A 22,843-nucleotide genomic window follows, 5' to 3' on the forward strand; every position below is an offset into this window, starting at 1 on the left:
AGGAATTGTTATAACACTAGGGGGCTCAGTGATTTGCCTAAGGCCACTCACTAAATGAGAGCGCTGGTTTTGAATATTCAGGCCAGCACCCTTTTTCCCCTGCAAGGGGGAAGGTAGAGGTCACAGAGGTGTGTGAAATGGTGGAGGGGTGTAAATGGGCCTGAAGACCACCCCTATTTCTCAGTTTCAGGAATACACCTTGAGCTCTTGAATGCCTACCAGCTCACAACAGGGTCTGGGATAAGGAGGTCAAGAGAGAACCTTCTGGAGAAAGAAACTGTTCAACCATGGGCCTCCTGAACTGGGTCTGGGGCAGCCTCCTGCTTGGGTTCTTTCTCCTCTGTCAAGCTCACAGGGCCGAGTGATTGATAGCACAGAGCCCTGACTGACGTCCCAGGGCAGACACATGGCTGGTGTCTCCTTCTGAGTGGGGCTGTTGAGAGAACTCTGTGTGGAAGCAGACACTGCAAGGGAGCGGTCAGAGACAGCCTGGGCAGTAGCCAGTGAAGAGGGAATCCCCTGGGGAGAGTCACAGTCTCTAGATGGAGTTCCCTAGCTTTCCCTGGAAAGCAGCATTCAGGACAACGGGGGGCAAGGGACAAATAGAGATGGCTTCTGGGCAAAAGATTGAGGTTTACTTTTCCTTCCTGGGGTCCCCAAGCTCTTTTCATCCACAAAGACTACTTTCATCCCATCTGTTTCAAGGAAGCATCAAGTCGGAAACCAGATATCGGGCTTGCAAAAGTGCATTTGAGATAAGATTTGGTAGGAGACACCCAGATTCAAGGGCAGCTGGCAGAGTGGGGCTCAGGACCCGATGTGCAGGTGACGCAAGTTCCCAGCTGTCCTCACCTTCCTGGGTGGTCATGTGCTCTCTGGCAGCTTCCTCTTTCCCTGCACACTGGCCCGGGGGGAAATCCCCACTGGGCACTATAAGAAGCCCTGGAGCTCCTGCAGCAGCTAATGGCTCCAGCCTAGAGCACAAGATGAAGCCGGGCCTCCCTTGCCTGCTGGCCCTTCTGTGCCTCCTCCACTCAGGTGCTGCGAAAGTCTGGGGGTTCACCACCTCCTCCACCCGCTCCTCCACCACCGCCTCCACCTCCTTCCTCACCACTGACTTCCGCTCCACCTCCACCTCTGGCTCTGGCTGGTCCAGCTCTGGCTCCCAGTCCCAGGTGAGGATGCCCCAGAGTCTGATAGCTGCGTTCCTTCCCTTCCTCTGGCTTTTTGGGGGAACTGAATATAATTTCACAGATGGCTAGGCCTGAACACTTGAGCAGAGTTACAACTCCCTTTGTTAATTGTAGGTGCCCTGAAAATGAATTAAAACCTGGGTAAAATAATTAAATTGTTAGCAGGAGAGACAGCCTTTCGGTTCTCCGGCTGGGGGCTTTAGGGAAAGAATCGGAGCTTTCAAGAGGTTCTCAAACCTGGCTGCACTTTAGAATCGGGGCGGGGTGGAGGGGACTAAAAAAAATGAAGATGCCTGGGTTCTCTCCCAGATACCAGCTGTTAGGGGATGAGCCCTGCCACTAGAAGCTCCAGAAAAATGTGTCTAATTGATTTGCGGCTATCAGGGACCCACAGTGCTTTGGTTGGAGACCTGACAGTTTCTCTGAGCCTGTTTGTAAGGGAGATGGGTGACAGAAAGAACAGGAGGAATCCCTGGTCTTTGGGAAAGTGCTGTTACACATGCATAGTTCCCTGGAGGAGTGTTAGCTCTTTTCAGTCTTTCTTATAAGGAATCTTAAGAGCCATTTCCAGCTCAAAATGACAATAGCAGTAGCAACAAACAAGACAAACAAACAAATGAATGAAAAACAAAGCATGCACTAGAAAGGGACTGGTCCAGCTAGCCCACATCTCTAGAACGTGCAGTGAGCCTTGTTCTGTAGGGGATGAGCCCTCTTTGGATCTCCTTTGAAGAAAGGAAAAGAGGCACAGAGGGGTGAGAAGTTAGGGCACAGGAAGCAGTTCCTCCCTCCATCAGCTCCAGGCTTCTCTGTAGGAGTTCTGCTCTGCAAAACCTAGGCTTTCCTTGCTAAGGTGTGATTTGGGGTGGGGGAGTCTTAACTCCCCCCCGAGGCTGTCCTCTTCACTTCTGTGATCTTTACTCACAGGTCAGTTCGCTGTTTATAGGATCCTCTGAATGGGAGGGCCGACAGGAAAAGAGGAGGAAAAGACTTTTGTTTTCCTTTCACCATCAGAACCTCAAAGGCAATGAAAATTTGTCAATTATGAAATGAAATGGTTTGGATAGGGCTCAGAAATGGCAGTAACAATGTTTACTGAGTGCCTTATAAATGTCAGGACTACGTTAAGTGCATAATATATATTATCTTATTTAACCTCAGAGGTAAGTACAATTAATTGTCCCATTTTAGAGATGTGAAAACTGAGGCTTAGTGAGATGAAGTCATTGGCTTAAAGTCAATAAACTAGCCAGTGATACAGCTCAAACTTTGTTGTTCATGCTTTTCACCATCTCTCTCCATGCAGCCTTCTATATTTTCAGGGAGTATAGATTTAAAGTGCTTATTTTGAAGAAGAGAATGGTTTGGGAATCATGAACATGCACCAAGATTCTTTGTAGCCAGAAATCAGACATATCATTTTATTCCATGACACTAAATGACTTCTGGGGACAATGAGAACTTGTTAGCATTTTTTTAAAAAAATTAAAATGAAAATTAATAGTATATTTTGAGGTTTTATCACCAATCAGAAACCAGCTTTTAGGTAAGGTGATCAATTAAAATAATAGAAAAGAAAATATAGGTCAAGAAACAGAGAAACCCAAAGTGTCTGTTGTTTGGTAAGAAGATAAATATTTAAAAGTAGATAAGGAATGGTAGTTAAATTATACTTAGAGTTTTTTTTTTTTTTTTTTTTTTTGCGATACGCGGGCCTCTCAGTGTTGTGGCCTCTCCCGTTGCGGAGCACAGGCTCCAGACGCGCAGGCTCAGCGGCCATGGCTCACAGGCCCAGCCGCTCCGCGGCATGTGGGATCTTCCCGGGCCGGGGCACGAACCCGTGTCCCCTGCATCGGCAGGCGGACTCTGAACCACTGCGCCACCAGGGAAGCCCTATACTTAGAGTTTTTAATTTCCTTCCTGGTTTACTTATCTCCCTCTGGTGAGTTAGTATCACAACTCCAACTTCTTTTTATAGCAGGCTAGGTGCCACTTCCACTATAAACCCAGTTTTCTAGGGCTGCTTGATGAGCTCTTTGGAAAGTGGTGGAAAACCCCTTTATAACTGTCATTGAGCAAGTTCCAAACATATCATTTTCTGTACTTTGAAAATGCTGAGTGCCATTATTTTATGCCTTGAATCTTTACAGGCACTTAGACTTGGCTGCTAATTAGAACCAATTGCAACCTGAGATCACAAATGTGAGTCGCACCTTCGCTGGAGTGCTCAGAGCACTCCGCCAGCCTCAGGTGTCGCCCTCCAAAGAGGGGAGCTGCTATCACGGTCCTCAACTCACAGGCAAGAAAAGGCTCGGTGCTTCACCTCACCCAGCAACTGGCAGAGTCAGAACCTCGAGTCACATGCTTTTGTCATCAGGCTAAAGGGCTTGTTGAGGAAGAAGACACTAAGGTTTTCATAATGAAAAGGGGCCTGATTCACTGGGCCAGAAGTGGGTCTTATTTGTCTCCTTATTTGTCTCTTATTTGTCCGGCTCCAGACCAGAGCCTGGCAAGATGTAGACACCAGTAAATGTGAATTGAACATAGGCCGAGTGAGAACTGATCAGTGTAAGGTGTCTGTGGGGTCCACAGGGGGATCACATACCCTTCCAAAGGCCAAGGGGACAAGTGTTTCTTTTGGTCTCCCATCTCCCATGTTACGCTCACATAGAGATTAAGCATTTGCCACAGAAAGAGACCTATCACCATTAGTGTCATGGTCTTGGAGTGCGAGGAACAGAAATATCTCTAATGGGAAACACTGATCAAACTTATGGACCATTTTGACGTCAGTTGAGCACGCTGGACTGATGATAAGCAGGATGGAAGGTGGGAAGTCCACTGTGCTAGGACAGAGGTGTGCAATACAAGACAGTGGAATGGCTATCAGCAGGTCTCATAATTATTTGCCTGCCTTTCAGGTGAACTTCAGGATGAAAAAGTTGCGAGCTAGTAGTTTCTAGTTGATTGTCTAGAGACTGTTTGATGATCTCTACTGTTTATGGAGTTGACAGAGCTTTTTAAAGAACTCTCAGAATGGTCCAACCCTGTCTTGTGCAGCTAATTGACCTCCCCTTGTCAAAATGCGATGCAAGACCATTTTTTTTTTGGTAGACAGTTATTATAATAAGCTATTTCTTCAAAAGTCCATGATGGCATGGACAGGTCCTCCTGCAAAAGCCTTGGCACACTTGAGCTAGAGTCTTTCTACCTTCCGTGGGAGTGATAAAGCTGGTTCCCAGGGAAGCTGCTCTCTGACAGGCTCCTGGTGTGGCTTGTCTAGTCTTTATTTGTCCCTGGCAAAGACCCTTCCCTTCCCCTCCTCCCACCCACAGTGTTCAGCATAAACCTGCTTGTCCCTCCTCCTTACTCCCCAGTTTTGCAGGTGTGGGGTGTGATTGGCAAAGAAAGTTGAGGCCAATGTCAAGAATTAACGTGGCATGGAGAGTTTTGGGTACAAATATATATATGTGTATGTGTGTGTGTGTGTGTATTTGTTCATCTTATAGAAGATTAGATTAAAATAAGAAGCAATTTGCCTGCAAAAGCCTGAATTAATTGGTTCAGAGGTCACTGATGGACTAGATCTTGATTATAGAAGCATCCACGTCCAGCTTGTTCAGGAATCAGGGAAGGTGGTAGACATTAAATCACAGAGCACACAACCTCAGCTACAGCCAGCCGACCTCTGAAATATTGAGAAGTGTAGCCTGCATTTCTTCAAACTCTGAAAACCATCGCTCTCCCCTTGGTAGTTTCAGAAAGAGACCCTTCGGGCTGATGTTCCACAGGTGAGTTTTGGGCTGGCCGTCAGAGAAGATCATTGAAAGGCACAGTCAGTCGGCTGCCAAGAGTTACTCTGTAAGGCAATTGTAGTAATAAAAAAATGTTAATTGTGCCAGGATCCCCTTGGGGAAGTTCAAAGGGGACAAAAGAAAAACAGGATCTTTCAAACCTGTCATTTTAAAATATGCAGTGGCACCAAAGTGTGAGCCTGAATATATTAAAGAAACATCAAATATTTTAAAATGACTTTTCTGCAAGTGATAAGCTGGAAAACTTAAAAAGAATTTGCACAAAATCTTCATACTCATACATTGCTCAGTTTTTAACAAATGGCTGGTTTGTTGCCATTTTGAAGGATGTTAATTACACACTTTCCCAGGTGAAGAGAGGATTTGAATTTGCATTGCATAGCTTCATTGTAATCCACATCCTTGATGTTTTCCTCACTTTCCTGAAAGGCATTGGGTTGGAGCTGGGGTAGAAGTGTGGAAAAGTAAATGAGGGCATAGAAGGAAAAGAAGAGTGACATTTACTGATCACTTATCATGTGCCAGGGACTTGGTTTACATTACTTTGTTCCTCTTGGGAACAACCCTGTGAAGCAGGTTATCTCTATTTGACAGGAAACAGAGACTTAAAGAGAATTAAGGTCCAGTAAGTGGTAGAATTGCCAACTTAGGACTCTCATTACGTCTTCTTCTCATTTTTAAATAAATAAATAAATTTAGTTATTTATTTATTTATATTTTTGGGCTCTGTTGGGTCTTCGTTGCTGCGCGCAGGCTTTCTCTAGTTGTGGCGAGCGGGGACTACTCTTCGTGGTGGTGCGTGGGCTTCTCATCGCGGTGGCTTCTCTTGTTGCGGAGCACGGGCTCTAGGCATGTGGGCTTCAGTAGTTGTGGCGTGTGGGCTCAGTAGTGTGGCTCGCAGGCTCCAGAGCACAGGCTTAGTAGTTGTGGCACACGGGCTTATTTGCTCTGCGGCATGTGGGATCTTCCTGGACCAGGGCTCGAACCCTTGTCCCCTGCATTGGCACGCAGATTCTTAACCACTGCACCACCAGGGAAGTCCTCTCATTGCTTCTTTATTTCTTTTTCCTTACATGGGGACGGTAGTAGTTTCCTTAAAGACTCTTCCAGAAAGGAGAATGATATGGTTTGCTTAACAGGTGGAGAGGTGACTGAACACTGAGCTACACTTGGGAGACATGGCAGCAGCTTTGGGGTGTTTCTATGATTCTATTCATTTATGTATTGAACTCCACTCGCTTGCCTCTGAGCACTCTTTTGACAAGCCAGTTTCTGTCACTCCCCTTGCCAAAGGCTCATTTTCTGGCTTATTACTGATGTTGAACTTATTTTTATTTACAGTCATTTTCCAATTTCACCGGCTCCACGGATGACCATGGGACCTGCCAGTGCTCTGTTATCCTTCCAGACACCACCTTTCCTGTGGAGAGAGTAGAACGCTTGGAAATCATAGCTCAAACTATTACTGAGAAGTTCGAGAAAGAGCTTTCTAAAGTAAGTATTTTATTCTTTTTTCCTCTTCCAACAATATCTTGTTAAGAACAAACAAAGTACTTTTTATTCAGGACTTTATAAGCAGCCTTTCTTCACTGTATCAAAGAGCACATTTGCATCTAATGGAAGCTTTAGCATTTATTTCACAGTAACCTATGGAGTTCTTTATAGCAGGAAGAGTGAGAACACAGGAAGAAGATGGGATGGAGATGAATCACGCCACAGGATAAACTCGCTTCAATATCATGGTGTGTGTGCAGCTGGAAAGAAGCCTGAGCTCTCCCTGTAAATTTCAACTCTGAAATCTGTATTTGGTTTTGTGGTTTCTTCCTTTTGGTCTTCTTCTTGGTCATTCCTCCAGGTTTGCCTTCTTTTCTTTCCTCTCCTCTGTCCTCTTTATGTTCTATCTTCCTGCCCTCGCATTTTTTTTCAGCCTATTCTATTCCATTCCTCCTTTCCTTCATTTCTATTTCTCTTCTTGCCTCAGTCCTTTCTTTCCCTTTTCCTTCTTATTTTGTTTTTGTTTTTTACTTTTTTTGGTCTTCCCTTGCTTTTGGTCTTTCCCCTTCCTTCTCCTCCTCCCCTCCCACAAATCTCCCTCTCATCTTCCTTCCTTACTCCCTCTTTTCCTCTCTCTTCCTCCTATTTTCTCTTCTCAATTCACTCTCTTTCTTCTCTCCCTCTCTCTCTTTCTTGGTGTTAGCCTCTATTGTCTCAGCAGGGACATTACATCAGATGCATCCAGCATTAGCCCCAAACTGAAGGCTTCCCTGGGAATTTGAAGTGAGACTAGTAGGTGGCTCAGCCTTGATAAAAACCTCCACTTGACCCCCTGATTACTGCTTTCTCCAGCCAGAGGAAGTCATCTCACGGGGTTAGCCCTTCTCTGAGCTGGCTGGAGCAATGAACTTGGCATTCCAGTTTTGACCCCTTTAACCTTTTTAGCCAAGTTAAAAATCAACCAAAAGAGCTTCCATCTTCTGTACAGGTGAAGTCCAAGCTAGGCTATCATCACATTATGCATTATTTAATACCATTCCATTAATTTACAAGGAGCTCTGGCTTCCCTGCAAGATTCAAAATAAGTTTTCCCAAGAAATTTCAGCTCAGCTACCTCAACATCGAGCCTAGCTCTCTTTTAAGACAAAAGTTCTGATGAGGCTAAACCCCTGCTTTCAACCTGAATTGGTAGATAAATATTCTAAGTTTAACTGAGTGTCCAGGAAAATGTGTTTGACGACTCCAGGAACCTAGCTTCTTAAGAAATAAAATGTCCTTGAATTAATCAGCAGAAAAGGCACAGAACTAAATTATAAATTCCAGTCATTAATATTCATAGTCTTATTCCAGTATAATCAAGTACAGATAAGAAGTTATGCATAAAAACATAACAAGTGGAGGAAAATCCTACGTAAAGATCTTTTCAGTTAGAGTCATTTGCTTTGAAATAGTGGAAGCTACTGATTTGCATGTCTTCTTGTCTGGCAGGGATGTGAAAGGCAGTTTGAAACCCCAGGCTGCTCCAGGGAGAGGTTTGTGAGTCTGGGACATTTAATTCCAATCCTGTAAGAGGGGCAGGTGGTATCTGCCTTGCTAATAATTGTCAGGGAAGAAGTATGGAGTAGGTGGAAAAACTTTCAGTTCTGAAAGTGTCAGTAGCTGGTTCTAAAAATAATTCATGATTGAGGCCTAAGAAAGGAATTGACCTGCCCACTGAGATTTGCATAATGGATTCGGGGTGTGACAGGTGAGGGTAACAACAATAACAGTAATAGCTTCCCTTTGTGCTTTTCTAAACGCGCTTCCGGTTCTACTCTCAAGCAACGCTTTAAGGCACATAAACCAGTGTTCTTTTCCCCATTGTAGGGATGGAAAAACTGAGCTTCATAAGGGTAAAGAGACATAAATGTAAAGGTCTTTTGACTGGTTAAGCCAGGTCAGGAATCTGGGTCTTCAGAATCATTCTCTTTCAATCATTATCTTTCCTCTCTGCCATGCGGTTATCATCCTCTAAGAAGAGATGCACCAGGTCAGTAATGCCTTCCATCCAAAATTATCTCTTCAGCTGAGGGCTTTTGAGTTTCCAGGTGAATTATTATAGCTGTCCCTAGGTTGCCTTGGAAATCACCATTTATCTGGAGGCCTGGGGGAACACCTGTTTGGGCAGGCCAGTAGAAAAGGATTTGGACTGTCTTACATTGATTCATTATGTGTCAGGACACAGAGAAGATGGACAGCCTCTGCATAAGATGCTGAAAACATTTTATACTTTTCTGTTGTTATGAGATGTCCCTGTGTGACTGTACTTAGAAAGGAGACAACACAGAAGGCGGCTCAGAATTTTTTTTTCTCTAGAGGGTTATGGTCTTTGGGGCAAGTTATTTAGTATGACACGTTTGCTAATAGTTCCTCATGCATGAGAGGGTTGAGGCAGCCTGGGAGATATTTAGGCAACCCATAAACAAACAACATCTATTGAGCGACTTTTTGTGCAGTGAAATATAATAAATTAAAGGGTCAGATTGAAAAAAAGCTGAAATCACTGTCTAATAATTGCTGTAATTTATAGGGCATCCATTACACCAGGCACTTAATATACATTATCTCTAGAGTTTACAATCATCTTGTGAGCTTGATACCATTACCCCCGGTTTATAGGAGGAAATGAAGGCTTAGAGAAATTAAGTGATTTGTCCACGAAGTACTGAAGCCAGATTTGAGCTTAGGTGGATCTAGCTGCAAAGTGCTTCATATGTCTTGATGGCCAATTCAAGCTCAATTAATCTTGTTAAAAAAATATATTAAAATGAGAGTATGTGGCAAAGTACCTTTATTTATTTCAATTAATCTAGCTATGGTGACAATCACAGGTTTTGAGGAACTGGCAGAAACACAAGCCAACTAATTCTTTAGCTTAATAGCCAGCTGGGCTGCATCCTCAACTATTAAAAGACCACATTGACTGTATACAGCAACAACCCCCCAAAGAGACTTTGATGCTTAGAACCCATCAATGACATGATACATGCATAACAAACAGAAGAATGGGAGCTCTGAATGAAGGGCTGAGGGTTTGAGGGCAAGTGTAGATGAGTTGTCTAAAGCTCAAACTTGTAGTGATGGGGGGCTTTACATTAAAAATGTTGACACAGGGAAGTGTCCTTGTAGGGCTGGATGCATATTCTTGCTACACATCCCCAGGTAAACTGGGCGCCTCTGCTGAGGCTGCACCTCCCAGGGAGAGTTGGGATGTTTCCAGAATTGTCCATTCCATCTCAATACTAGAGATCCATACACGTGAAGAATTTAGACTCACAATCTATTTAAATTAGTAACATTCACACCACGACGTCTTTCTGGCCCATTCTCAAATTCTCTTCTGCCTTCTGTAACTCCATGGACGATTCCAATTTTCCTGAACATCCCGGAGCTATTCTTGACATTCCAGTCAAGTCCAGTTCTTGAAGGAACCTCAAGATTTTCCCCAAACAGATCTGTAGAGACCCTTTACTTTGGGGCAGAACCAGAGGAGGCTCACCATACATTCTCTGAGGTTTGCAGTGAGAATCTGGGAGAGCCACATTTTATTTAGCAGAAATGACAGTCGAACCACTCATTTTTTATAGAACAACAGCTGTGATATGCCACCAAAATGTTCCAGGAAAGCTGAGGGTGTTTCATTTGTTCCAAGAACTGGCAAGGCCAAATGCCAAGAATATTCATTTCACAAACTTCCATTTCTGCCATGGGTTGGCACTTCATTATTATTATTATTTTTCTCACAGCCAATGTTTTATGCCTGATTTTTGGAGAAATTGAAACCTGGCTACCTTATATATGTGTTTGTACTTTTGAGTGGGACTTGCTAGGTATATATATATATATATATATATATATATATTTTTAACCTCCTTATCCACCAAAATGTCACCAGCCTTATAAGCCTCATCTGTTGACAATGAGAATCAGTTGCCGAAGGAGATACACGAGCAGTGCCAAGGGCTGCGTTTTCAACTTTCATTAAAATCCTCTTTGCCTGAAACCCTAGCCCTTTAAATTCGTGGCCTATGTGTCTAATTTGCACAGTGGGGTTAAGTGGAAGGGCTAAAAGGACAGAAGTTAGGGCTGCTTTTGGTATTAGAAAGATTAGAGGCTGACATCTGGCTCTGAATTCATCCAGGCCCTGTGGATCAGCTTCTTGACATTAGTGAAGTTTGGGGGAAAAGTATTACTTCTCTTCAAATTTTTAAAAAGAATATAAAACCAGCAGCTTTTAATGAGCAGGTCCTTAAAAAAGCCATGGCATTTCTTTTAGAGATCAGATACAGAAAGAACAACCAACTGTGTTTATTGAAATATCCATTTGGAGATTCCAATTATACATTAACCACCATGGGAATTTTTGGAAGTATTTTAACTTAATGATCAGACATTCAAAAATATGCAACAAATGTGTAATTTAAAGGTCTGATTGCAATAATCAGTTCTTGGAATAAACTTGGAATAAATATGTGGGTGCACTTAATGAAATGTGCACTTTACAGTTGCACATACCCTCACATATTGTGGAGTAAGTTGGATCTTTTATTTTAATTGAAGTATAGTTGATTTACGATGTTGTGTTAGTTTCAGGTGTACAGCAAAGTGATTCAGTTATACACATATATATCTATGTATTTTTTTAAGATTCTTTTCCCTTATAGGTTATTTCAAAATACTGAGTATAGTTCCCTGTGCTATACAGTATGTTCTTGTTAGTTACTAAATAGACATTTCACCAGAGAAGACATCAGATGGCCAAAAAGCACATGAAAAGATGCTCAACATTGCTAATTATTAGTGAAATGCAAATCAAAGCTACAATACCTCACACCGGTCAGAATGACCATCATTAAAAAGTCTACAAATACTAAATGCTGGAGAGGGTGTGGAGAAAGGGGAACCCTCTTGCACTGTTGGTGGGAATGTAAATTGGTACAGACACTATGGAGAACAGTATGTAGGTTTCTTTAAAAACTAAAAATAAAGCTACCATATGATCCAGCAATCCCACACCTGGGCATATATCTGGAGAAAACCATAATTTGTAAGTTGAGTCTTTATGTCACTCTGTAGAAGGCAGAGGGGCTCAAAACTCATTGCATTTGGTGATCAACGAAGGAATTCTTCTCAGAGCATTTCTCCCTCTTCTAGAAAATACTTAGATTTAGCGCGTTGTTTCTAAATGGAGGGAAGAGGGTGGTGGTGGTGATTTTGCCCCTGGGGGATATTTAGCAATGTCTGGGGCATTCTTGGTTGTCACAGCTGGGGGGTGGGTAGGTGCTATTGGCATCTAGAGGCCAGGGATGCTGCTAAACATCCTATAATACACAAAAAAGCCCCCCACAAGAAAGAACAATCTATTCCCAAATGTTAATAGTGCTGAGGTTGGGAAACCCTGATTTAGAGCATGTGTACTAAGCAGAGGAGGGTGGGCAAAAGACTGATTCAAACGAGTTTAGTTTGGGGTGCTAGTATCTTCAAACATTGAAATGGAGATTAAAATGTACTTGCGAATGATGACTCTGAAGCACAATTATTTTTAGTCTAGGCAAGTGCAAAGTCCACCCTCTCCCCCACTGTAAGAATAAATTCTTTGTATTTGGATAGATTTTAAAAAATATTTAGGTAAATATATTTTTGATCCATTTTTTTACTTAAAAAAGATTGAAGGCAATCAAATAGTCCCCGAGGACTTGGTTAGTGGAGGAAAGCTGTATGACATCACTCTGAAAACTGACTTGAGCTGTTTGATTCCCTTCTAGGTGAAGGAGTATGAGCAATTAATCAGCGTGTATGAAAAGAAACTCTCAAACCTAACCATCCGAATAGAGATCATGGAAAAAGATACCTTTCCTTACAATGAACTGGACTTTGAGCTGGTCAAGTTAGAAGTGAAGGAGATGGAGAAACTGATCAAAGAGCTGAAGGTCGGTTTTGTTGGAAGCTCAGTGATTCTTGACCAGCTGGAAGTGGAGGTAAGGAATGAAATCACTTCTTGTGCATTAATAATGTCTCTTCACTGAGCAAGTGCCAGGAGGAGGATCGGAGTCCCTCTTCTGACGTCTAATGCTGTACTCTCTCATGACCGCCTGGCAAGGCCCGTGTTCTGTTTTGGATGGCCGCCTGGCTTTGAACAGTAAATTACACACATTGGGAACATGCTGATTGAGAAGTAGGTGTTGTCTAATGGTCAGAGTCCTGCCCCAGAACCAAATGGCCTTTCAGTGTCTCTAGAAAGGAGATGACATAAGTGTGAACAACTCCATGGCCAAGCTAGATCAAGGGGTCTTCTCTGTTCTGGATTTATCCTCATGGGACTAGAAGGCCACAATTTTGGATTTGCTAGGTCTGTTTCTCCTTTTGAATGATCACACAGTCCTGATCCCTCTTGGAATGCTTCTCCACATACTCCGCAAGCCTTTTTAAAGGAGTTTCTTGTGAGGATGTTTTTGTGAAGCCTTTTAAGCTCTGTGGATAAAGACTATCCCATTGACGTTATGCTTGGGTAATTTATTTATTTATTTTTTTAACATCTTTATTGGAGTGTAATTCCTTTACAATGGTGTGTTACTTTCTGCCTTATAACAAAGTGAATCAGCTATACATATACATATATCCCCATATCTCCTCCCTCTTGTGTCTCCCTCCCACCCTCCCTATCCCACCCCTCTAGGTGGTCACAAAGCACTGAGCCGATCTCCCTGTGCTATGCAGCTGCTTCCCACTAACTATCTAAATTACATTTGGTAGTGTATATATGTCCATGCCACTCTCTCACTTCGTCCCAGCTTACCCTTCTCCCTCCCCGTGTCCTCAAGTCCATTCTCTATGGCTGTGTCTTTATTCCTGTCCGGCCCCTAGGTTCTTAAGAACCTTTTTTTTTTTTTTTTTTAAAGATTCCATATATATGTGTTAGCATACAGTATTTGTTTTTCTCTTTCTGACTTACTTCACTCTGTATGACAGACTCTAGGTCCATCCACCTCACTACAAGTAACTCAATTTCATTTCTTTTTATGGCTGAGTAATATTCCATTGTATATATGTGCCACATCTTCTTTATCCATTCATCTGTCAATGGACATTAGGTAGCTTCCATGTCCTGGCTATTGTAAATAGAGCTGCAATGAACATTGTGGTACATGACTCTTTTTGAATTATGGTTTTCTCAGGGTATATCCCCAGTAGTGGGATTGCTGGGTTGTACGGTAGTTCTATTTTTAGCTTTTAAGGAACCTCCATACTGTTCTCCATAGTGGCTGTATCCATTTACATTCCCACCAACAGTGCAAGAGGGTTCCCTTTTCTCCACACCCTCTCCAGCATTTATTGTTTGTTGATTTTTTGCTTGGGTAATTTATATCAACGAGAATTTACTGGCGCAGTCATGACATGGGCAATCATTGAGAATTCCAGTTCTGTATTTTAGAATTTAGGTTTTCTCTGGCCCTCACCATTCATTAGAAACTTAATTATAGTACGACATGAGTAAACACGAGTTTATAGGGGAAGGTTATTAGAGATGAACTTTAATGGACACTTGTGGATACTTAGACGGAGCCTGTTCTCTGTTATTAAAGCTGTTAAAATCTTTGCCATTTTCTTCTTGTCACACACATCGGCCTGCAATCTGACAGGCATTCACACTAAACCATGAAATGTATTCGTCCAAATGAAACCAGTCAGAAGAATCTCAGGTGTACTCTCTGCCAATATTTCCCTAAGTGACATATTCAGCCCTGGAATGTTTATGAAGGAGACTGCGCAATAATATAAAGTCACTCTGAATTTTGATTTCCTTAGATAAGGAATATGACTCTCTTGGTGGAGAAGCTTGAGACGCTAGACAAAAACAATGTCCTTGCCATTCGCCGACAAATCCAGGCTCTGAAGGAAAAACTCAAGGAATGTGAGGACTCTAAAGTCGAAAAACTTCCTCCCCTACCCCCTCTCCCTGCACCAGGTAAGGAGGTCCCATTTTTACCAGGCCCCGTTAGGAGCTAAGGGTTGGGTGGGGAAGGGCTCTGGGATTGTGGAGGTGAAGGAAGGATGGGACCTTTGCGGCTCTGAGTTTACTCTTCCCTGCTTTTAAATCTCACCTACCAGAGCTCTACATATTGTCATGTCCTGGGGCGCACAGAGGAAAAGCACAGACATGAGTTGATTTAAAACAAAATTAAACAAGTTACGCATAACCTCTTTGCATTTACTAACAGAAGAAATGTCTCTACAGCGATTGTCTGGTTATCAGGGGTGGGGTGAAAGCCTCTGCAATCTGTGTGGCTTCCCCTCCAGGCTGTCCTGTGGATTGTAAGGGCTGATTGGCTCATTTATGTGATGAGCTGGGTTACGCCTTGAATCCTCCATCTCTCTTTCCTTCCTTCCCTCCTTCCGTCCACCTCTTTATTTCTCCTTCCTGCTTTCCTTAAATGCACATGCTGTGGAGTGCATCCCAGGATTCCGTGAGGATTTAACGGATGGCTCCACATGTCCAGTACCTGAGGGTGTGTCCTGCCGTCCCTCCTGGACTGTGAGTTCTTGCAGGGCAAAGGTGGCGTGTCTCTCTAAGGAATCATCCTTGGAGGGGGTTAAGTGTAGCATAGAGGTGGGTGCTCATAAATACCTCCTTGAATGGGCCGGTGGAGTGTAGGGGTCATGGGCATGGCATTGTGACCCCAAAGGCCTGAACTTTCCAACTATGTAGCCACAGCAGAAAGGTTCTTAATCTCCTCCTTGGTAAAACGGGAGAACAGTAATACCTACCTTGCAGCGTTGCTGTGAGGATTCATAAAACAAGTTGGGAAACTCAGAGCTCTGTGATCGGCACTTATACACTGGCGATTGTATTTGTTGTTAATGAGGATAATTGAAGTGAACACCTGGCTGCAGACAAAAGCAGTGCTAGATCCGTGTGCGTTCCGGCACATCCCTCCAGGAGAACTAAAGCCGCAGGGTCCAGCCCTGGAGACAGGGTCATAGGGAAGCTGTCTTTGCACATCCTGAGCATCTCAGCCTGAATGGGGACAGTATCTGTTCATCAAATCATACAGCTCTTGTTATGTTCATTCATTTCTATTGTCACAACCTGCTTCCTTTTGGGCCGTGCGTTTCTGGATCCTTGTCAGTGTCGCTGGTTTCTTTAAGGCTTTAATTAAATATTGCCACAGTTATAAGACTCTTGGTGTTGTTCAAAGCCCTACCTTCCCTCCTCCTGCAGTTGGGAATCTGTCACAGTATGACATGCAGAGGAGGTTTGGGACAAAGGCCATGCTCTGTCCTCTGTAACAAACCTGGCTAAATGTGGTCTGGGATCAAAGGTGTCAATGTTGTCATTGGAAATGAGACCTCATTCTGCGGGGCCATGGAGGGCTCCCTGAGGACAGGAGTCAAGCAGCGACCACTCCTGATACTACCTGAGCAAGTCTTTCTTTCCTTTCTCTATCCCTCCCGTCCTTTTTTCTTTCTCTCTCTTTTGAAACCTCAGCACATTGTCCTCATGAAATAGCTTTTTCTGCCACAGTTTTCTATGCGTCCCTTGGAATGAGGACATTTTAGAGCAGGAAAGAACATTCAGGGCTGTCATGTCTCAGAGGAGGGGACTTAGTGGTGAGGATGCTGCTTTTCCTGAGGCCACACAGGCAGCTGGTGACAGGGCTGAGGCCGAAGTGCAAGGCCCCTTGCTCCCTGTCATCTCAGGACCTCGAGGGTTAGGCGTCAGTAACTCAAGGCCGGTGGTGGGGGAGAAAGTACACGGCTTAGTATCTAAGGAAGAAAACAGTGAGTCTGTTTTCTTATTTTTGTTAGCTTTTTTTTTTTCCCTAGAACTTTCCCCCACATCCTCACACTTAGACTTTTGTGAACCAGCCCAGCCCAGCTGTGTTGTTTAAACAAATTGGATGCAGATTTCCTCTCACTTTCCCACAACCTTGGCTGTAGCTGGATCCCTGCCAAGCCACTTGGCCCTCCTCCAGCTCTGTTCCTATTATATTTATGATGTTTATATTAAACTGACTTTTTGTCATGTTTTGAAATCAATTTCTTTCACTTGCTCTCTTTCTGTTTGGATTGGTTGATAATGCAGAATTGGAAAATCCCCAGGCACCACAAAGTTGTGAGCCTGTGGAGACTTTAATTAAAGTTACTCACTATTATGGGACTTTAAAATCTGGCCTGTCTGCTTTTTTTCACTGCAGAGTTGCGTGGAACAAAAAACACTCTATGCAAGTTTCAGCTGTAAAGTAATTCTGTGCTCTCTTGGGCCCTCTGGGCAGCTGCAGTTCACTACCCCAGCGGTCAGCTTGACCTGAGAGCCAGTACATAGCATTAGGGTTCGATAAAACGTGCTTTATAGATGGCTTATGCTGCAAATGGCATCCTTTTCTGCTTCATTTCATAGAACTTTCTAATCTAAAATAACTGGCCTTGTGCTCATTAACTGTTTTTCCTGAAAACAACTGACTTCAGTTTCTCTCTGTTCTCCCCCTGAATCTAAAGGACTGCAGATAGGAAAAATGGGATGTGAATGCCCAGGGGTCACCACTGTTATGCTCACAGATGCAAGGATCTGTGCTGGCACATAATAGGTGCACAGTAAATGGCCCACGAAAGATGTAGGGTGACCGGCCAAAATTCCATGCCTAGAGAGGAGCAGAGTGTTAGGTAACATATATCCATTTTGTCAATTTCATCTTAATCATTTTATGATTATAACCATTTTAATTGTATTATCATCTTTGCTCAGACAAAGTTCACTTGCCCAGGTGAGAGAGGGCATTGATGGATCCAAGATTAAGTTTCCTCTGCTGGTATATAATCTTTAGCTTTTAAAAAAAAAGTGCTACTAGCCATGAGACTTTAAAAAAGCCAAGTTAGAGTATTTTAAAATCTCACCATGTGGCCTCCCAGGATATTTTCAGAATACCATGGCAATATCTAATAAATTGCATGACAAAGAAGAGATTGCCAACCAAGGCTATCGGGTGTAGAGTGTTTCCTGCATTATGTTCAGTGGAGTGAATACCAGGCTCTTGGAAACTTTCAGTTATGTACCAGGGTAAAGAGTTAGTGTTTTATAAATAAGGGTAAGGTGAGTTTGGGGGATTTAATCAGTTTTTATTTCCACAAACATAATTTGGTGTCACTGGGTGGCTGGTCCTGTTCTGGGCACTCAGGTTATCAGGGTAGGTACAGAAACCTCCAGAAACCACTGTCTTGGAGGGGAAACAGTCGTGTAAACCTTCAGTTGTAACATGGATGTGATTATAATGCTGACTGTTATCATTTATTGAGTCAAATGTATATGTCTTCTATCTACTCTTCCTCACAATTCTGCAGAGTAGGTATTATTATTTTCCCTTTAACGTAGGAAACTGAGGCTCAGAAGGTTAGGTAACTTGCTCAAGGATATGCAGCTCATAAGTGCTGGAGTCAGGATTTGAATTGGAATCTGGCAATGTTTTCACTGTACCAGCATGCCCTCCACAGATTCTCTAATGGAGAGAGAGGTGCAGCTGTGATTCCTAGAGTGACAGGAAAGTTGCAATAATTCACCAACCTGATTAACACCAAATTAGCTTGGCTTTTTTGCTTGTGGAGTAGCTGAAAGGGTACCTTCGTTCTCATTTCTGTGGTGTGTTCTCTTCCATCAGGAAATGCAAAAGGATTCGTTGGTTTTTCATAATTCTCAGGTCAGGGTTGGGCAGTGGGTTGTTGTTCCAGTGATAGGATAAAGTTGGCATAGAGAAAGAAAGGCATGGAGTATCTCTAAGACCTTGAAATGCAGGCTGGGAAGGGGTACAGATTAGAAAGGGCGGGGAGAAGCTCGGTGTAAAAGGGGTGGGCGGATGGGGTGCTTGATGCTTGATCAAGATGAGCAGTGGGCACTGGGCTGGTTGTCAGTTTCACTCATATTTCTAAGACGGTTTGTCGCCAGGAGTCGAGGAAACCCGCCATAGCCTTGTCAGCAGCTTGTCACTGCTGTAGCCACATCTGTAGCATGGACAAGAATACTTAGTTTTCTTCTTATTTCCACTTCCTTTGATGAGAGCCAGGGCTCTAAAAATGGTCTAAAGGAGACAGAGGATAAAGAGAGGATAACAAAAAGGACAGGAGATGTTTAGAGTTGTTGTGGGGTGAGGAAAAGAGATTTAAATGACATACAGTTTTAATATTTATACCAGGTACAATTTTAATCACCTGGTCAACTTGTGAAATGATGAGACATTAGTAGTAGTAGTAGTAGTAGTGATTTTTAAGAGAAGTTTATTTTGGTTCCTTCATATCTAAGGATTTCCACATCTAGGGCAGAATAGTTTATTTTCTTTAATCCCATGATAAAATGCTTGAATGTGTTATAGGCATCGTAAGTTTTCCTTAAATAATTTGTTGCTGTTGGTTTGGAATCTTTCCTTTCAAGGAGGGCAAGATTCAATTAAGCAAATAATGCCTAAGTCTTCTAACCTGCAAGGAAAAAGTGACTTTCTTTTATTTCCTCAGAGTGAAATGTAGTTGAATAAATAAGTTCTCGGGAAGGTATTTTAACTAGAAAATCCAGTTTGTAACATATGGAAACTCAAACAGTTTTTGTTATCATTAAGCTGAACACACCGCTAACCTTATTTTAATAATTCATGCATTGTTTCATAAACAAAAGCAAACAAGCATTCATCTGAGAGATCACTTTTAGAAGAGGAAATAATAATTTATAATTTTATTTATTATTTCTTTAGTGGAGAGCAGTCTCTTGGCTGAACACACGTTGCTTTTTTATTTATGAAATGGCGCATGCATTATTAAAATAAACCCGTGACTGTGTTCTGCTTAATGATATGCAAAATTATTTGAGGTTGGGTACAGAGTGGTTTCATTTCTCTACCTGTTATATGGCTGGCTGGCTTTCCCACCAACTGCGGATTTATGAGAGCATTTAAGGAGCACATATTTAATTCCAGGACCAAAAAGCCCCAACAGATTGGAAAAATAAAAGCAGGATTTCTAGTAATGGTTTCATCCCTGAACAGTCCTTGAATGAGGAGGGGAGAAAGGGGAGGCATTTAGCAAGGAAAGGAATGGGTCTTTCCATATGTGTCAGAGACAGGGACTCAGAGGCAAATGCTTTGCACCCCCTTGCTTCCCCACAATGTTAATCTTGGGCAATTCTTTGGAGCTCTGCTTCTGGCCCAAGCCCACCTCACACACTCTCCATGGCTCCCTGATTCCCTCCAAGCATTTAAAGGATGAGGGAAAATGATCTCAAATGTATCTGAAGTTGACTTTTCTCTGTAATTCCAATAAAATTTATGACCAGTTTTTTAAGGGTATTTGTTAAGATTCCAGAAAATGTGTGCTTAAATCTTTAGATGGCTATTGTAAAAATACTGGAGGAATTTTATTTTATTTTTTATAGCTCATAAACGGTCTGGGTTGGCAGGCATTTCAGAGGGAGGGCTCTGCAAAGGGCCAAATTGCCCAGACTGAGTTATGCACCCAAGTGTTACAGGGAATGTAGATTCAAGGACCGGTGAGTCTGGTCCCACTTGATTGTACACATTGTGACAATGACAGCAACAGAATGGGAACGACGAAGTGCTTGCCTGTCATTCTGTGGCACAGTAGACTATGGCTTATGAACAGCAAGGCCCACCTTGTAACTGTGCAGTGAGATGGGTCACCAAGTGATCTATGTGATCGGCTATGCTTTGGGCACAGAGCAGGCAATGTTGCCCTATAATAACTTCCATGGCTTCTCAAGGCTGAAATCCCAGCATTAGAGGACCATTGGAGGACCTCTTAGAGGTCCATTAGGGGACCATCTTTCTGTATCTTTTAAAATGCCATAGTACAAACTTCCTCTTTTGAGAGTAGCTTGGGGCATCATTGGTACCTGGTGTGGATATGCCCTTGGGGTCCCAGGGAAGGGTAGAGGGTGAAGGGAAGAAAGACTTGCCTAGGACAGACTTCTCCTTCATCCCAATTCTCCCTGACCCTGGTGAATAGCAACTTCTGGCTTTGTGAAAATAGGGTAGCATTCTCATGTGATCTTACTTTCTTGATTTCTCTATAAGAAAAAGGAAATAAAATAATATTGGCAAAACGCTTTCTCATAGAAGAAAATATATTAAATTCACCAAGTCCTCCTTTCAACTTTCTGGGCCCTCAACGCTTTTTAATACGGCTTTTGGGAGTTTCATTATCCCCATTTTCCAGATTGAAAGCTCATTCATGTAAATAGAAGGTAGTGCTCTCTAGAACTGACAGCGGGTTTGCATTGAGACAGAAACCAAGAGTAGGTTTTGCCTCTTCTCCATCAGGACCACGGTTGTCATTGAACGTTGACAAGAAAAATGTTTATGGATTCCTTTGGTTCTTAGGATATTAAACTGTTTGTATCTTGTCATTCCTTTTCTCTAAGAATGCCCTTTTATTTGCTTGTTCCTCTAGGGACCTGTGCTCACGGCGGTGTGGTGAACATCAGCAAGCCGTTTGTAGTTCAGCTCAACTGGAGAGGGTCTGGCTATAAGTACGGCGCCTGGGGTCTGGATTACTCTCCTCAGCATCCAGGCAAAGGGCTGTACTGGGTGGCACCTTTGGATACTGATGGGAGAACTTTGCAGTATTACAGACTCTACAATACACTGGATGATCTGCTGTTGTACACATATATCCGGGAGAACAGGATAACGTATGGCCAAGGTGGTGGTGCAGTGGTTTATAATAGTAACCTGTATGTCAACTGGTACAACACCCAGAACATTGCCAAAGTTAACCTGATCACCGCCACAGTTGATTTGACTCGAACTCTCCCTAATGCTGCCTATAATAACCGCTTTTCTTATGCTAATGTTGGTTGGCAAGATATCGACTTGGCTGTGGATGAGAATGGATTGTGGGTGACTTATGCAACTGAAGCCAGCACTGGTAACATGGTGATTAGCAAACTCAACGACACCACACTTGAGGTGCTAAACACTTGGCATACCAAGCAGTATAAACCATCTGTTACTAACACATTCATGGTGTGTGGGGTTCTGTATGCCACCCGTACTCTGAACACCAGAACAGAAGAGATTTTCTACTACTATGACACAAACACAGGGAAAGAGGGTAAACTTAACATTGTAATGCAGAAGATGAAGGAAAACCTGCAGAGTATTAACTATCATCCTTCTGAGCAGAAACTTTTTGTCTATAATGATGGTTACCTTCTGAATTATGATCTTGTCTTCCAACAAATATCCCAGTAAACTTTTATGTGTTAGGGTGGAGAGAAATAAAATTTTTGTTGACAAAAAATGGTCTTCTCCATTTATTTAGGTATCTGTGGGGGAGTGAGGGATGAGGAGGCAGGGTGGGGCTCAGGATTCAAAAGTGTATCTGGGGCTTCCCTGGTGGGGCAGTGGTTGAGAGTCCGCCCGCCGATGCAGGGGACACGGGTTCGTGCCCCGGTCCGGGAAGATCCCACGTGCCGCGGAGCGGCTGGGCCCGTGAGCCATGGCTGCTGAGCCTGCAGTTCCGGAGCCTGTGCTCCGCAACCGGAGAGGCCACAACAGTGAGAGGCCCACATACAGGAAAAAAAAAAAAAAGTGTATCTGCTTAGTTGTAATGTTTGGGAGCAGAGTTCTACCACACTAGAGACTTAGGACATTGCCCTGATTGGATGAGTTTTCTTGGAAGCCACCTGCTTCCTGGGATGCATTTCTCAACTGAAATAAGGTCATTTCAGGGTAGGTGGGTTGTCAGAGGTCTCGGGGCATCATGGTTCCAAGGAAGCCTTCGGTGAGGTGACATCTGGAAATTAAGGAACTTAAAGAGAACTCTGTATGGCTTTGGGGATTCTTTGTACAAAAGAGAGGGCTCAAGGACCAGTTCCCCTCCATATAGCTTGGTTAATTCTTCCACACCTGAAAGAAATCTGGGGCTTAATTAGGCAGATTAATATCTGAAGCTCCTTGAGGGTCCAAATCTCTAACTTTGTTTTTCTTACTAGCATGTGGAACGATGTTTTGTATGTATCAGATAAGTAAATTCAGTGTGCTTGTATTCTATCTGTGGAATGCTCTGAGTTTTCTGGAGAAAAGTCCTTTTAGGCATTAAATTATCTAATCAGTCCCAAATGGATCTGCAGAGGAGGCACTTGGGTTTTTCTTTTCTCTTTTGACCTTCATAAGAGTCAGTAGAAGACTCTTACCTCATAACTTCATCCAAAGGCAGCTCAGAAGATTAGAAGCAGACTTACCAATCAATTCCTCTCACACCTCCCCCAAACTCCTACTTAAAAAAAAAAAAAATTAACCAGTTTTT

At 43.0% G+C, this 22,843-nt stretch overlaps 1 protein-coding gene across 1 annotated transcript; it reads left to right on the forward strand.

Moving 5' to 3' along the window:
- Positions 1-986: 986 nt before the first annotated feature.
- OLFM4 (olfactomedin 4) lies at positions 987-21,786 on the forward strand (the record flags this gene model as incomplete). Its single annotated transcript, XM_081214698.1, has 7 exons — positions 987-1,175; positions 3,692-3,745; positions 4,949-4,984; positions 6,350-6,502; positions 12,307-12,519; positions 14,348-14,507; positions 20,984-21,786. 7 exons carry the CDS (start codon positions 987-989, stop codon positions 21,784-21,786), a joined length of 1,608 nt encoding a protein of 535 aa, XP_081070824.1.
- Positions 21,787-22,843: the final 1,057 nt, after the last annotated feature.

This window comes from Mesoplodon bidens, assembly GCF_964165515.1.
Source record: "Mesoplodon bidens genome assembly, chromosome: 17".
In the NCBI taxonomy this organism is placed as follows: domain Eukaryota; kingdom Metazoa; phylum Chordata; class Mammalia; order Artiodactyla; family Ziphiidae; genus Mesoplodon; species Mesoplodon bidens.